The 17,095-nt window shown below is 38.2% G+C and overlaps 1 protein-coding gene across 1 annotated transcript in view; it reads right to left on the reverse strand.

Moving 5' to 3' along the window:
• The window catches only part of LOC122877529 (mucin-5AC-like), a 43,383-nt gene extending 35,400 nt beyond the window's left edge, over nucleotides 1–7,983 (reverse strand). The window contains exons 1-13 of the mRNA XM_044199197.1: nucleotides 7,895–7,983; nucleotides 7,675–7,734; nucleotides 7,270–7,531; nucleotides 6,828–6,942; nucleotides 6,456–6,546; nucleotides 6,264–6,370; nucleotides 5,266–5,494; nucleotides 4,270–4,395; nucleotides 4,071–4,188; nucleotides 3,396–3,534; nucleotides 1,668–1,778; nucleotides 994–1,063; nucleotides 200–337 (exon numbers count right to left, since the gene is read on the reverse strand). Of these exons, the coding sequence (XP_044055132.1) occupies nucleotides 200–337; nucleotides 994–1,063; nucleotides 1,668–1,778; nucleotides 3,396–3,534; nucleotides 4,071–4,188; nucleotides 4,270–4,395; nucleotides 5,266–5,494; nucleotides 6,264–6,370; nucleotides 6,456–6,546; nucleotides 6,828–6,942; nucleotides 7,270–7,531; nucleotides 7,675–7,734; nucleotides 7,895–7,961 (1,633 nt within the window). The 5' untranslated portion in view covers nucleotides 7,962–7,983. The remainder of the gene's footprint in view (nucleotides 1–199; nucleotides 338–993; nucleotides 1,064–1,667; nucleotides 1,779–3,395; nucleotides 3,535–4,070; nucleotides 4,189–4,269; nucleotides 4,396–5,265; nucleotides 5,495–6,263; nucleotides 6,371–6,455; nucleotides 6,547–6,827; nucleotides 6,943–7,269; nucleotides 7,532–7,674; nucleotides 7,735–7,894) is intronic.
• Nucleotides 7,984–17,095: the final 9,112 nt, after the last annotated feature.

Here is a 17,095-nt window from a genome sequence, read left to right on the forward strand (position 1 = left end):
CGTAGCTTTGCTGTAGTTCAACTTCTTCCAGTGTGAAGTAATTGGTAGCTTGCAAACCCATGCTTTCATATTAGCTTCCCTAATAATGATGGTATGCCTTGCTGGAATTGTTACTTGTGTTTGTTTACAGAATCCCTATTTTCCCTTATTTTTATTCACATATACAGAGTGCACATACAGATCATTTTAGTGTACAAACCACAGATTTTGGACTGGTAGTCAATGGTCACTGTGATGTAGAGCTGCATGACTGGCTGGAGCTGCACCTCCAACAGAACACCAACAGACGTCTGGACCAGCAGGTAGAAAGAGGACGCTCTGAAGGCGGAGATACCAGCTAAGGGTTGAGAGAAAGGTTGGGAATGGGAGTTGTTAAAAGGATGTAAGGGTGGAGACAGAATGAAATATCATATTATTATATTTGTCTGCCCATCTACATGGGCCAAATTTCTGTTTATTTATGTTTTTTTTGTAATTAATTTAATTTTTTATTGATTATTTTTTATTAATTTTATGACCCATTTTTTGTAATATTTTTTCCATATAAAATATACTGGAATTCATGATCAAGGCTGAGGTACTGCTGCCAGGAATTGAATCACACCTTTCCTCACTTGGTTTTTGCCCCTACTGATTTCTATAATAGGGCAAGGTCAGTTCAACTGCAATTGCCAGATTTTGTGTTTTATGGTATTTCACTTTACAGAATTAAATAACTATGTAATACAGAAACCAGCTTTAATTAGGTATTATATACACCAACATGAGGACAAATTTAAGACAATATTTAGATGTTGATAGAGTAAAGGAAGAGATTAGATATCATAGTTTGGGCCTCACAATTAAATATTCAGGAACAGAGAAGCCTGACAGCAACTGAACTCCTCAGTCATTCAGCTAATCAGTTTGTGGTATACATTACATAGAGAAATGTACTGTAGCTTATACTGTGGCCATATAGTGTATATTTTTCCAGAGGGAAGTGTCTCTCACCAGCAGAAAAGGGTAACTGAGCGTAAATGCCATTCACAAAAACCTTGCCATTGGGCTGGATAGTGATCACCTTTATATGAAAGGAAACAAAATGTTATTATTGAAATCTTTACATTCTGGGTATGTGTTCAATGATGGTGTAATGAAAAAAAAATCCTGCTTGCAGTGCATTACCATGCAGCAATGCATTCAAATCTGATAAATAATAAAAGTGGACATGATATTCACTGTGATGGATTACCGAACTCCCTAATTGCAAGATTATTTTCACTGCATAATAAAATAAATGTAGAAACCAAGGGCTGTCTGAAATGTAAGAAAAACATTTACAACAATCTCCAACTCTTTTGTATGCTTTGGAAAATGATAGGTACAAACACAGTTTTGGTATTTCAAGACTATTTTTATGTTTTCCTCATTTCCTTTCAAAAGTAATGCAAAAAATGCTGAATAGATTTTGAAGGAAAAAATATTTTTTCATAAAACACATTATTAAATCTGTAATATTGTATTTCATGATTCACGATTCAGGATCATCCGTAAAACATCATCTATTATCTTTAAGGATTATCTTCTGAAAATAATGGAGCTATAATTTCAGATTTTTTCCAGTTAAAACAGCAAAATAAATATTGTTGTCTGTGTGAGTGTCTGTGTGTGTGTATCATACTCACATTAGCCCCTCCAGACAAACCCAAGGTAACGGACTTGAGGCAGGTTTCACTCTCTGTCAGTCCACACTGCAACAGGTCTCCCTGTACCACAAACTGAGCTCCACTGCAGTCCTAAACATACAAACACAAATCTATTCAACTACTGCTGAACTGAAACAACATACCTGCAAATAGCAGTGTATAGGGTACAGAATACCAGTAGAAGAAGTGAACCGTGGATCAGTTGTATTAGTACCAGCAGCAGCAATACCAGTACAAGTATTACTAACAGTAGTAGTATGGTTGAAGTAGTAATAGCAGTGATATTAGTAGTAGAAGTAATAGTAGTAGTTTTAGCAATAGCAGTAGAGGTAGTAATAATAAATGTAGTGGAAGACTATTTCCAATCACTTACTTCCAGACTAAATCCCCCTCTTCCTGATATTTCAAAATTCTGTTCAAAATTCAAATGTTAATTCAAATTTGAAAATGAAATATAAACAATGTAACCTGATTTTCCATTTATGCAAGTAATATTTAAGTCAAAATTAAAATGAAATTTTCTAACAATTTGAAAATGAAAACTGCATTTGACATTTCATTTTCAAAGACTTAACCTGCTATACTTTGAACAATTTTCCAATGCAATAAGAAAAACAGCGCCACTAGTCTATTACATTTACATTTACATGTCACCATTCTCTTTTGGGGTATAAAATTCTAACAATTTGAAAATGAAAACGGCATTTAACATTTCATAGGCTGCTTAAAGATATTTTACCCTTAGCTAGCACTTCTTTACTGGATATGATCAATCTGCCTTTATTAACAGGCAGATTGATCAGGAGTCTCCTTCAGGAGTTTTTGGTAGACACCAGAATTCATGGTTCCATTTATCACAGCAAGTCTTCCAGGTCCTGAAGCAGCAAAACAGTCCCAGACCATCACACTACCACCACCATATTTCACTGTTGGTATGATGTTCTTTTTCTGAAATGCGGTGTTACTTTTACACCAGATGTAATGGGACACACACCTTCCGAAAAGTTACATTTTTGTCCACAGAGTATTTTCCCAAAAGTCTTGATGATCCTCAAGACTTTTGGGAAAATACTCTGTGGGCTGATGAGACAAAAGTTTAACTTTTTGGAAGACTTGCTCTGATAAATGGAACCATGAATTCTGTTGACCAAAAACTCCTGAAGGAGAATGTCCGGCCATCTGTTTGTGACCTCAAGCTGAAGTGAAGTTGGGTTCTGCAGCAGGACAATGATCCAAAACACACCAGCAAGTCCAGATCAAATAAGACAAAAATTATGTTTGAAAAATGATAGATGCCACAGTGTTTCTGAGGGCATAGCCTCACAGATTACTGTACAAAAAACTTTTATAATTTTATTCACTGATTTTGGTGAAACTGGATGATAATAATAATCAATAAAGATCACATCAGTTTCCAATCCTCGATCTTAGGTGATGGAGACACACTTTGGTTATATTTGTGTCACTTATTAGATTTAGCCTTTTTTAATATTTAAATGAACTGATTTAATATATGGGATGATACAGAGATGACATACTACTCTACTCCCTTGTTATAATCTACAACACTAATCACAACCTTCTATCAATAATAGCTTTAACTGGTTTGAGGTTGAGGTATTTAGGCTTGTGTAGCAGTGTTGTGCATGTCTCACCATAGCAAGGGTGTGTGTGTGGTATAACAACAGTGATGATGATATGTACTACCTTTGCCAGAACGTAGGAGCAGTCCCCATGAAAGGTGTAGACTTTCCCATCAAAGGTGTTGACGTGAGCTCCTCCCTCCACAGAGCATGTTCCTGGACAGTTCTCCTCCATACACTTCCATTGGCCACTCTCACACACACTGTCAGCACACACAATTTAATCTTAATTGCCAGTGGATAACTGATTATTTTATTGGCAACCATCTCCAAAACAGTGTTATTTACAAACTAGGCTAAACTAGGCTGCACGTATTCTGGGACCGACTGTATCTGTACTGGACACACATTGACAAAACAGAAATTAATTTCTTAATTTTACTGTGAGTTTTCTAGCAAAAAAAAAAACAGTTGCCATGCTGTGTGGTGTTCCATTGACATGCAGACAGGCTGACATTTCTAACCTTTATTTAACCAGGTAAAAACCAGTTGAGATAAAATCTCTTTTTCAATGGTGACCTGGCTAAGAAGGCAGCAAAGTTACATGTCAAGTGCATGTCAGTTACAAAGTTAAATACATACAATAAAAACAAAGAAGATACAAAACACTACATTACAAGTGGTACAGAATAAAAGCTAAAATCCACGCATCAACAACAGGGGTTAAATGAACACAGAAAGTGTATGACAAAATGAATTATGCATTGAAGCAAGAGACATACTGTATTGTATATCATACCATTTTTTGCAGTTACTGGAGTAGGACTCTCCAGGTTCATACATCTTGCTGTTGTAGCTGCAGGAGCACTCACTCAATGGGACACAACCATTTCCATTTAAATCATCCAGCACCGTGCCTGAAAGCGATCAATGTATTACTGTATTGAAACACACTGTGTGTGTGCAATTGTATGCATGTATGTGTGACACTGGTGTACCTGCAGGGCAGAAGCATCCATCAATACAGTGGTTGTCACAGGTGTGGCTGGCTTCTGGGTTGGAGCAAGTATCAGCACAGGGACTCCCACACTCCTTGTAGTCCATTTTGTAGGGACATGACTTCCCTGTGAATACATCAGTTTTCTCACCACTTGACTTACGAAACCTCTCTGATAACATTCATTCACACTAACTTTACAATTGTAGCCTGGTTCCAGCATGGCCTGCCCACAGGTCAAAAGTATCGTTTCCTGCCACAGAACTCATAAGCTTTGCAAGTCTCCTAACTTAGCAAGTTAGGATATATTTTTAGCCTCGTGATGTTTTGTGAATGCAGCCCCTGTTGCTGCCCTTGTCTAGCTTGTTCTTGGTTGGAGAAACAGTTGAGCCATCAGTGATGGTGTGGGTGGGCCTGAAGTTGGTCAGTTGCCATTGACGGTTTAATCACAAGGTCAAGGTTCATGATTTATTTAATGCAAAGTGAATTAACCCTTAAACTCCCACTTCTCCATTAAAATTTGGAGAAAAAAAACATTCCAAATTGCATGATGCAGCAACATATACACTATATTCTATATACTATATATCTGCTTGTTTAAAACTTAATGTGACTGAAATATTCAAACCCAAGACACCACATTTTTTAAGGGTGCAACATTCTGATGGTCTCCTCTTAATGCTGACTAACATTCTTGATCAACTTGCTTGAATTATGCCTACTGTACAAACTTCAGTGTTGACTGAAAATTATGTAAGAGTGGCCTGGAGTTACTCTTCTACTTACTCTGTTCACAGAATTTATGATAGCCGAAACACTTTTTTCTACATTCATGAAAGATTTCCCCCTAATTTGGCCTCTTCTCGAATTTCTTTCAATTATAGTGTGATTTTTGGTCCTTGCATGTTTTGAGTCAGTGGTCAAAAGCCCAGGCAGAGCAGACAATACCTCCTACTCATGGAATAGTTAATTAGCAATGTCTAATGAGTGTACTCACAGCAGAGCTCTTTGGTTCGCCAGCTGTGGGGCTTGCCGCCAGCATGGACACACTGTCTGGAGAACTCAGACACAGTGTTGCACAGGCAGAAGGGGTCTGCGTGTTCATCTACGCCATTGCCACAGTGGCAGAGGTCTGCAACACAGGCAGAAGTGAAGGAGGCAACATCCAGCAGACTGTGACAGCTGTTGAAGGCTGGCCCTGTAAGGATCTGCTCACACAGCGGTTTCTACAGGACAGACAGACAGTAATGGGAGCAAATGATTAGGCAGGCAAAGCCAAGACAATGCTACATATTAAACACTTCTGCATCAATAATGTCAAAACTGACAACAAAGTATGTTGTCTGTTGTAAAGTAAGACGTTTTAAAACTGGTATAACATGTTGTTAATAACTATTAGATAGAAATGATCCTGGCCATTCAAATTAATGCAAAAAATATGAATGTCGCACAGCATATGTATGAAGTCATTATATAGACTATATATAGATTTTCTCTCAGCACCCCCAACTCTGACTGACTTCCACAGTTCCCTGTGGAGTTTTAGAGCTATGGAGCTGTTTTCTATGAGTGGGTCCCCCTTTTGTTCGTCTCCTGCATGCACGCAGGGTCACACACATACACAGTCCTACCAGTGGTGTAGGTTATACTGTAATGGGACAGAACCTGTATTCAGAATATAGGTCAGCTTTCATTACTCATGTTTTGAGTTAATAGACTTCAAAACAAACTTTATGTTGGCAATATGTGTGTCTGTCTACACAGCGTGTAACTGTTACTTTACTACTCCAATACAGACAAAAAGTCATTGCTAGAATACAGTTGCTAAAACCAGTAGCATTCCAGCTCAGCATTGACACCACAAGACTTCCAGTTATCTGAAAATAATGCACACTCTCTAACAAATCAGGTATTGGCCATGGTATAGTGATATAGTATATACTATAGTGATATAGTATACAATATATAGAATATCATGTAACTGTGAGGCCTCACCATGTTGTTGCAGCTTTCTGTTGATTCCAGTGTTTGAGCAGAGCAGCTTTCAGTTGGACCATCCATTTTCCAGAAGATAGCAAAATCCACAGGGGATATTTTCACACCTGTTTGGATAATATCAAAGAAACATAGCTCAGTTCTGTGGCCATGCCTAAACTGAGTGACTTGTTAAAGTGGGTCAAAGTGTACCATGGCTGTAGAACTCGTTGTAGAGCTGAACCCCATTAAAGTCTCCACAAAGACCACAGGTTTGGTTCTTGTACTTCAGGTCTAGCTCCACCTGTGAGAACAAAACTATCACCTTAAACAGCAGCAAGAACCTACCGTACAGCCTTAGTGACACTCACCAAGTCTGTCTATTGTAAGTTAACTGTTTTCACTCTCTATAGACTAACGGTGGTCAGAATTACCTATACTCACCACTGCACTTGTTACATTCCACAACATGGATATCATATATAATTTGTTTAGTGTGCAGTCTAACCCAATGTGATACTTTAATTCAAAGCTTTTTAAACAATAATGGTCATAGCAGGCTTTTCTGTGCAGCCATAATCCTACCAGAAAAGAGTCCTCCTCATTCCAGATAGCAACCAATCCCAGCTTTGCTTTGATTTTGATGTAGGTGGGAGTTTTCTCAATGAGTACTCCTGCTTGACTGAATGGTAGGATGGCTCTGCAAAAAGAAAAAAGAGAAGTTACATGGCCATTATGTTTTTCAAGCAGTTTCACAAAGGACAATTCTCAAGATGAGGTTGCATAAAATATCATAAACAAAGCACAAAACATTTGTATAGAACAAAGGTTTTCTTCTAACGATTTATTTTCCAACATTAATTTACTTAACTAACCACTGTACTCAACAGTGTTTATAGAAACGCCACATATAGATTTCAAAAGTAACATAATAAAGTTGCCATGGTAATTCCATTATTATCCAGTCTGAAGCAATAAATTATGCGGGTAAAGTGGAAAGGGTTTTGGGTTTTTAGAGTAAACTTACGATTCGCCATTAATGATCACTGAGCCCTTGGAGAGCTCCACCACTGAACCCTCCAGCTTCATAATGATGTTTTTGATGGTGGGATGGCCGTCATCCTCCTGTCGTCTTATCTGGATGTTGAAGTCCTTAAAACTGCTCCTGCATGAAGAGGTCAGAACATAGTTGCAGGTGGAGTGCAACTGGAAAATGTCCCCATCAAAGGTCTTGAAGTGGAAGTTGCCCCACGTACTGCAAACCTGGCCGTTGTGGATAGGACTCACACCTACAAAGACAGATCAGGACGTGATACCACAACAGTGCCCATATTTGCCCATTTTGTCTTTACCTACATGAATAAATGCTCACAGATTGCCTACATAAGCAAACAGTCAGTTTACAGGTACTACCAACAACCAACAAGCTTACCTGTTATTTTCTCAGGAATCTGGGACATGGAGGAAAATGTGTTCACAGCAGACTTTGCCTCTGTTGAAAGAAGTAAAAGTTATTTGTCAAGTAATCAATAATCAAATCTCAAACTACATTAACACAGAGCTTTGCTGTAACACATGGGTAAACATTTGAACTATTAGTAGTCCCATTTGTTATATTTGTCAGGCTGCCTAATGGAGTATAATGTATGTACCACTGTGCCAAGAAGCTACGATGGCAGACAGGGTCAGCCATAGCAGCCACTCGTTAGCCATAGCCATTTGCTTTTCCACAGGAACTCTGAGGAAGATGGGAGGGAGGCCCAGCTCTTTATACCAAGGGGCAAGGTCTTAATGTGGCAGGTGAGGGAGTGGCATTCCCATTGCTTCACATGGTGATTCATGACTGCTGGTCCTGCCCATCCCATTTTTTTCCATGTTCTGTGGTTCACTTCCCATCACACACCTGATATGAAGGGCGAGGTTATAGAGCATGCAAATAGATGTTCACCTCACATCTGTGATGGAGACAAACACCTAAAGGACACAGCCTATACCAATGTGGAATCCATGTCCACAATGATGGCCAAACCAACATTGTGTTTTTACTTAGGTCCATCTGATATGTTCTTGGATCATACGGGTTGATAACTTTCTGTATCCATATAACATACAGCAATGAAGTAGAAATAAGGTCACTCTCTCTAAAATGTTGTACTTTTTAACAGTACACTTTGTGATTTTGTCATAGGACCCAATAGCACCACCACAACTTAGTATTGCACCAAATTAGTGTTAATAAGTTAACCCCATAAAGACCACAGTGTACAGGAAACCCACTCCTACACAGAGCATGACATATTGTCAGTGATGAGAAATGGAGAGAGGGGAGGTGCAGCAGGCCGGGGGGGGGGCACTTACTCACCACTTACTTCAGATGAGAACGGGATGAGAACGGATACTGCTAACTCAACAGGGACCATTCACATTGACACCAGAGACCATCTTGAACAGAGTCATGGGTAACTCTCTCCTCCCATATATGACTGAAGTTACATACTTAGGTCACATGATGACAACTGAACCAACTCCATTCACTGAATGAAGATGTGAAAGTGCAGACAACCTAGTAAGCAGACCTTTACGTTTAGATTATTTTATTACACATACAAAAACTAACTAACTAACGTGTAGTGCTATCTCTCCATGCAGATAGTTTTGATTTTATTTGTCCAGGTTTTGAGATATCTGTCTCTGGGGATTTCTGCCTCCACCTCCTGAAAATATTTCTTTAAAAAAACAGATTCAACAGCACCATGTCTTTTCTGGATAACCCACAGAGCTTTTTGTGGTCAGTTTTCAGTGGAACCACTTTCTACCAAAGAAATAGTCCCTCTGAAAACTGTTGACAGTGTGTTAAGTGGATTATCCTGAGTAAGAGGGAAATTGTTCTTGGAAAGACAGTATGCTGTTAATTTTTTTAATGCTGTGAGCACCACAAATTAAATTCCAATCACCTCCATTGCATTTGGGTGGAGACAGATATTTCAAAACCTGGACAAATAAAGCAAAAACAGCATGGAAACATACCACTTGAAGGAATTGAGAAAATATATTGTTTTGTAATTTGATTGAACTGACCCTTTTAACCTTTTCCACTCCACCCCTCCCTACTATAGACCCATTTTTGTCTTTCATAGGGGGGGGACAGGTGATCTTTAGGGGGAGATAGCAGGTCAACAGTACATGCAACATAGAAGTGGTATACATCATCTGAAAGCTGGGAACCTGCAGATATATTTTAGACACAGCTCATAGTAAACATTGTGTTTTGGTAAGGCACCTAATTTGTAAAGTTTGGAGTGTATAAGGGCTTATGCATTATGATGAAAGTATATGATGGCCATTCCCATGCTCAATTATCAGAATCAGAAATACTTTATTGATCCCCGAGGGGAAACTCTTTTGTTACAGCTGCTCACTATCACGTCAATGCACACAGGAATAGAAGTACTAAGCAAATCAAAATATAATATACTATAATACAGGTAAGATAAATTAAGTACAAAGTGGATATGAGTATAAAAGCTAAAATAAGTGTATGTACCAAAGTGGATTTAGAGGTTGATAGGTTGATTTAGTATTTACGGTTTAATACAACAATTATGTCTCATAAGTTGTTGCAGCAATATTTGGGTTGATACCATTTGTTTTACAGATCTGGTGCAAAATGTAATAATTTTTGACCACTCGAAAATTGATGAAAATCGTCAACAATCCCTCATAAATACCACATTAAGACACCAAGACCTTGCGGAACACCATAGAAAAATTCATGCTGTGATATGGTATAAAAAACGTTTGACATTTGGAGATTTCTGTAAGAATTCTGTACTGGAAATTGTTAAGAAAATCCCTTATTGTCAATATACCTAGGAAAGCCATTCATCCTCTGAATGCCCTTGGTCTCTAGTTTGTGGTTGTAACATTTAATGAGGCTATGACCTATAGGTCATTTTATACAGTGAAGTCAAGTTTCAAAAAATGGTCTCACTACAATGAAATAGCTACTATGGGGACTAACATCATCACACATGAATAGAATTCGGCTCATTGAATCCACAAGAGTCTCAGCTTTCCAGTGATACTCAATTGATACAATTCCAATACTGTTAAGGCACCCCAGTATGTAGAAATTTAAAATACACTATTTTTAGAATAGGAAAAATAACACATTTATACCTCATGCAACAAACTGCATGATTTTTGCCCCAAACTGCATGGGATTAGCATAAAGTGGGCATGTCTGTAAAGGAGAGACTCGTGGGTACCCATAGAACCCATTTTCATTCAGATATCTTGAGGTGAGAGGTCAGGAATCCCCTTTGAAAATGGCCATGCCAGTTTCTCGCTCTCCAAAATGTTGTCTAATTTTGTAGAGGCTGCTACAGCCTCTGAAAGACAGTAATGTCGGCCGTCAACGTAGGCGTCCTAGTAGAATTTAACAGTGAGTTGAGGGGAACTTTAAGATTTGGGGATAACTTCCTTACTTAAAACTGCAATTCAAATCCAAAACTTATGTCTTGTATTTGAGATTGTATTTTAGATGTATTCAGTTAGTTTCTACCTGTTGAAATGACCAGTGAGAAGGAAAGCAAGGGTTCTGTCTTTCTAGGCTCAGAGCTTAAGGATACTGAAGCATTATTCAAGGTTCAAGCTGGAAACACCCACACTTACAAATCTGATTTAGACCTGTGGGAATAATATACCACCATTATGACCAATTATGGATTGGTATAATATAAGGCTTTAGATAAATAAAGACTTCACTAAATGCTCTGCTGAGTGTTTTTAATATGCTTTGCTTTATCATATTTTGACTCAATAACAGCGATAACAGCTTAAACCTATTCAAGGTGTGTTCAGATCTCTGAGTGATTAACACTTTTGTCTTTTGTTTTCTTATCACAAGCAGCCATCTTTAACAATAGCAAGACTCAACAGTGACTCAACATGAATGGAAAGCAGAGATAACTTAAATTCACCTCAGTTCATTACAGATCCATTAGTATTGTTTTACTGTCCACCCAAATGTGATTATGTGGCTGGCTGAAGTGGGTCGGCTGTATGCTGCATAGCCATGGGTGTAGCCACCATCTACACAGCAGCACTAATCAGCAATTGTTTTCAGTCATGCTGTTTGAATCCTATTGTTTCATAGGAGGTTCTGTAAATCACACCCACAACAGTAGCTCAAAATAATGCCTCAAATGTATCGTATACATAGATGCATGTTTCAGCTTATTTATCATTTCTTTCTGAAATAAAAACGTTTTACTGAGGTCAAATGTAATTTGAGGTATCTGAATCGGCATGTCTGACTGGTGAGACTGTAGGCCTCTAGTTTCACAGCATGTGAAACACAGTATGTGCAAAGCCAGCGGTAACAACACTAAAAAGAGGGATCTAATTAAATATAATGAGCTGTGGGGGTTTTCCCTCTCCCAGCCATCTCAGCTTCTGATCATAAACCTTATCATGGTTTAACAAAACTTTATTTGTGAAATTCTGTTTCACCACTGAGATATATCAACCTCCAGACAAACTAATATTTACCTCAGCTGACACAAATCTGCAGAGGAACACTCGACCTATCATATTATCAATTGCATGAAAAATGAAAGTAGTGAACAGGTGAGAAACCATATCTGGTTTTACTGAAATATAAAAAGAAAATGGAGGCACTAATTCATGTTATGGTAGGTTGAGTGTCTTTACAGTGAGCTTAACATACTTGGATTCCTTTATGTAATTTCTGTAGTATTTAAAACATTCCTAATTCTCTGTCATCATTATGGATTTAGTACCTTGTGATTTTATCCATATTTATCTTATATAGTAACATACATTATGTTGTAGCTCAACAATGAGTTTTTTTACTTATATTATTACTATTATATTATTACTATTATTATTCTTTTCTTATTTCAGCCAGAGTATCAGTAGTATTGTGTCCAGAGATAATGGGGAGGGTAGCCGTAATATTCATAACACACCCACATCATGATCAGCACACCCACACCTGTTTTCACCGTTTTCAGCCGTTATTACTTGGTTGTCACCATGAAACTTAAAACCTTTTACCAACCTTGTACTAACCCTTGTTTCAAGCTTGAGACAAAGAATTTTTTAGATGGTTCAATAGATTTAGAGTTTATGAGTTTTTATAAAAGTATTTTAGATAATGTATATACATAATGTTTAATAAAACATTCACTCACAGAACAGATATGCTTTTACCAGTCTGTTATTGCAGCGCTATGACGGAATAATACTTGGAATAAAAAAGAAGTTTAAACATTTGTGATAAACTGAAATGAATTTGGTTTTGATAGTCAACAGTTATCAGTCATTGTGTATCGAGCTGAGCCTACTGAACTCAGCGCCCTTTCAATCTCAATCATACTATTTGGATGAGAGGAGGGACAGATTAACTGGAATAGCCTAACTTTGTATTGGTGGTAACCGCCCAAATGGTACAAAAAGTAGCTCAAATTATCTCAACATGCCCAAATTAAATTTTACCTGCCTAATTACAGTAAATAAAAAGTAGCCCATTTGGGTGGAAAACCGCCCAGTCTGGCAACACTGCATGTTATCCTTTAACCTATTTGAAAACTCAAAAATCATCACATGTGGAGATTCACTGGACAACAACATTTTGCTTTTACATACAATGACATGCTTAATTCACTGAAGAGCAGGGGTTCCCAACTGGTGGGTTATGTTCCAAAACTGGACATTTGGTCAGATTCTGAGATGATAGCAAATGGAGGGGTTAAAAAAGAAATTGCTTTTTTTTTAGCTTTGACATCTTGAAGTATTGTTTCCTGTTGCAGAGTGAGTAATGGGTTTCTGTTAGCTGCACAGACATTAATAAGACAGTAGTTATTGCTACAAACAAACAGTGAGTTGTCAGAAATTGTCTCGTTGCAATGATTTGTTGCAGTTTGTTTGCAGTGATACAGAAAATTGTACATTAACTATTATAGGATTTGTGATAGTGAAGTGGAAACTTTTGGTCACCAACAACAGTAGCCTGTGAATCAGTACATCATCATTGTGTGGGTGTCAGCAGGATGACAGATGAGATGAGCTCTGTGATTAAAATCACCTTGTGATGTCCCCAGTGAATCTGTAAAGATCATCAACCTGATTAAGACATGGACCCTGAATGCCTATCTATTTCATGTGTTGTGTGAAAGAAAGGATGTGCACCACAAATTCCCTATGTATAAACACACTGAACAAATTCTGTAGGGTAGGAGTACATGTGTCAAGGATTATGTGCATTTCAGAGGAAACCAAAGCTGTGGGTACACATGCACCATCTAATTACCATCAGTATCTTTTATGAATGGATATATAATCACTCCCTGCCTTGGGATCTCCTCTCAGTTGAATGTGTCTGTCTACCTTCACAAAGAGGTTTCCAGGAGGCATCCTAATCCAATGCATAAACATCCTCAACTGGCTCCTTTTTATTGCAGGAGACGTGTGAGCCCACACACCCTGTGAAGGAAACTTGTTGGTTGCTTACATCTGCGATCTCATTGTATCTCAGATTTTATTTGTTTATTTGGAGTGGCTGTAGCTTGGTGGTAGAGCGGGTCGTCTACCAATCGGAAGGCCGGTGGGTCAATCCCGGGTTCCCACAGCCCACGTGTTGAAGTGTCCTTGGGCAAGACAGTCCTGAGGGCTGTGCCTTTGTTGTATGACTGATCAGTTAGTTTCTTTGTACTGATGAGCATCAGTGTATGGGGTGAATGTGATATGTAGTGTGAAGTGCTTTAAGTAGTCGGAAAGACTAGAAAGGCTCTATACAAGTACAGTCCATTTAGCATTTGTGATAACTCTAATTGTGGCTCCTTGTTTCCAGCAGATACTTTAGCCAGCTTTAGAACAGAATAGTTTGAGAAGTTAATGTGCTTAAATGTATATTTGTGATTGAAAGTTCTGTGAAGCTCCGCTGTACTCTGCTTATTCCATTGCTTGTTCTCTTTACACTTTGTGAACTAGCCCTATCACCTACAAGTGTGTTGTGACAAGAATGCTGATATTGGACAATTCTGCAAATACGTTCAATTACAACATTTTACATAAAGAGCCATGCCAATGTTTTTAGAATTCTCTCTTTCTACAATATCTGTACATGGCCACATGGCGTGGTTAAGGTTGGGGAAAGATACAAGATAAAACACTTGTTTAAGGGAAAGGGCAAAAGGTTAGGAAAAATGTGCTTATGTTTAATAAAAAAGCATCATTGGCAGGTTTGTGATGGGACACAAACAGTTTCTGACATGCAAGTCTGACTCGCTACATGTCGATCCACCACCTTACTTTGCACCTCCCTACATTAACAGTGGATGTAAATTGTGAGGTGTGGAATGGTCCAATCGGGATGTAATTCCTATGATACTGGGCTGGGCTACTCCTTACTGACCAATTTAAATGACCTGTGGAGTTCTCTTAAGAGCACTCTATAAGTGCAGAGTTTAATTTGAAAGAAATTTACAAAATAGTAAGTTAAGTTTGACCCAAGTGAAAGATTTGTACCCTTATCTTTCACTTTTAGCTGTTTGATAAGAACGTTGCCAGGTTTTCAGTCCTGTTTTAAGAAGATAACCCCTAAATTGTGTTAGGGGATGGCAAAGGATATGTATTCTAGAAAGCTGATTACGTGATGTGGACTGGTGACTGGGGAATGGCGGGAAGGAGTGAGAACTATTTCTGACCGGGAGAAACAACGGATTCTGAGTCAGTACTGGAGAAAAGTATGGAGGATGAGAATGAAATATGTACTTGCGACAAAAATGTGGTGAATGACCAGACAAATAATGTAGTTTTAAGAAATTTTCATTGTTGGACTAGATTTTTATATTTGTTTTATTTTATATTAGCCCATTGGCATATTTATTTTGTCTCACACTGGCTACTGTGTCTGATAGTAGTAGTAGCTTTGGCTCTGACTTGTATGTAATGTGACAAAGTTGCACAATATTGAGATTTTCTGAGTCAACCTGAGATGTGACAACATTGGATCAAAGTGTGTTTGGACAGCGTTCACCTCCTTTAACCAACAGTGATAACTGTGCTGAGACTTTGGTGGTTTGGACCCAATCACAATAAACCAGCACCTGTGGTTTGACCTGGCTTATTTTTGAGAAATATTAATGTAATTTTTTTATCAAAATAAGATTACACAGCAAATATTTGATAAGATGAAAATAAAGCTAGCATGCCTAAATTGTGTGTACATATGAAAAAAAGGTCAGTGGAAACTCCCATTTATATCATCCAGACTTATCTTTTATGATCAAATCGTTAAGGAATATGACTAGTCAGTTTACTTAGTAATGGACAATCCGAGAATAGCTGCCACACATGTAGGCTATACTTTTATTTCTGAGTTCCATGTTGTTTTATAAACTGATCACAAATGTGCCATGAGCTACTGTAGCTTATGGCACATACATTAAAAAGTTATTTGTCATTATTATGTACTTTAAACATAACTTAAAGGTAAGGTAAGGTTCAGCTTTATTGTCATTATACAATACAGGATTGCACAATGAAATGCATTTGTAGCCCCTTATGCTATTCACATAGGAAATGTATAAGCAGATATTCAAATGTTTAAATTAGAATAGAATATAAATAATGTAAATAGGCAATATAATAGAACAAACTATATAAGTAGTACTAAAAGAAAACATAAAAAGGAAAACTAATTTATATTTACAAGGAATATATATATATAAGACAAGGCGAGCAGTCCAATTTCAATGTCCTTCACTCCATATCTTCAAACTTCTCTAGGCCAGAGGTTACAATCACATAGGCTAGTTGAGAATGGTCTTTACCACCGCTCTTAAAGTCACATCCAAAGTCATAGTCAAGTCATGTCAAAACAAGTCATACCAATAAGTATCCATCAGGACTCCCCGGCTTCCTGGAAAAGAGAAATCTTGCAGCTTGGACAGCTTGTCCTGGTCTTGATCTTTACTTGTCGCACAAGTCCTCTCTTGTCTAGAACAGCTTCAAAAGTTCTCCCCAACATAGTCCATGCAGTCCACGATGAGCTCGATTCGGGTCCACTTCTGACGTTCCTGAAGCTGCGGCAGGTACTCTTTTGCCCATCTTTTCCAAAACAAATTGGACATATACTGTACGTGTTTCCATCTGCAGACAGCATACAAGTTCTCTTTATAAAAGAGACAAGGTGGTAATGATGGCTGAGCTTTTAGGTGCAGGAGGTGGTTGAGAGTCAGAGCCTCTAGGTTATTAGGATCTGGGGATACCTTTGTTATAGGTCTGCCATTAAGAATAGCTTCTACTTCACAGAGCATTGTGTGGAGACCTTCCTCATCAAGAGTTTGTACCCTTAAAGTAGAGTTGAGGACCTTCCTAATGGAGCAAATTAGTCTCTCCCATGCGCCTCTGTGGTGAACTAGTTGGAGGATTAAATGTCCACTTAATACCTCTCTGCAGAAGTTCCTCATGGATGTGAGAAAGGTGTAAGGCATTCATAAAGGAAACGGTATCCATTCATGCTGCTATTTCGATATGTACAGCTCTTAAGGCTAAGCATGTGAATATTACTCCATATCTTTTCCATATCTGCTTCCACGTTTTACATCAAATGGACCAAAACAGTCTACTCCCACTGAGGTGGTTCATCGGGAGATATCCTATTGTGTGGCAAATCTGCCATCTGTTGACTGCCTGGAACTCCTTGTACCCGTCGACATACAACACTTTGCCAAGATTTTTCTTATAGCCATACTGGCACCAGTAATCCAATATTTCTGGGGTAGCCTTGCCATCATGTGGGTTCTACCACTGTGACCAACGTC

Source organism: Siniperca chuatsi, linkage group LG1, assembly GCF_020085105.1.
Source record: "Siniperca chuatsi isolate FFG_IHB_CAS linkage group LG1, ASM2008510v1, whole genome shotgun sequence".
In the NCBI taxonomy this organism is placed as follows: Eukaryota; Metazoa; Chordata; class Actinopteri; order Centrarchiformes; family Sinipercidae; genus Siniperca; species Siniperca chuatsi.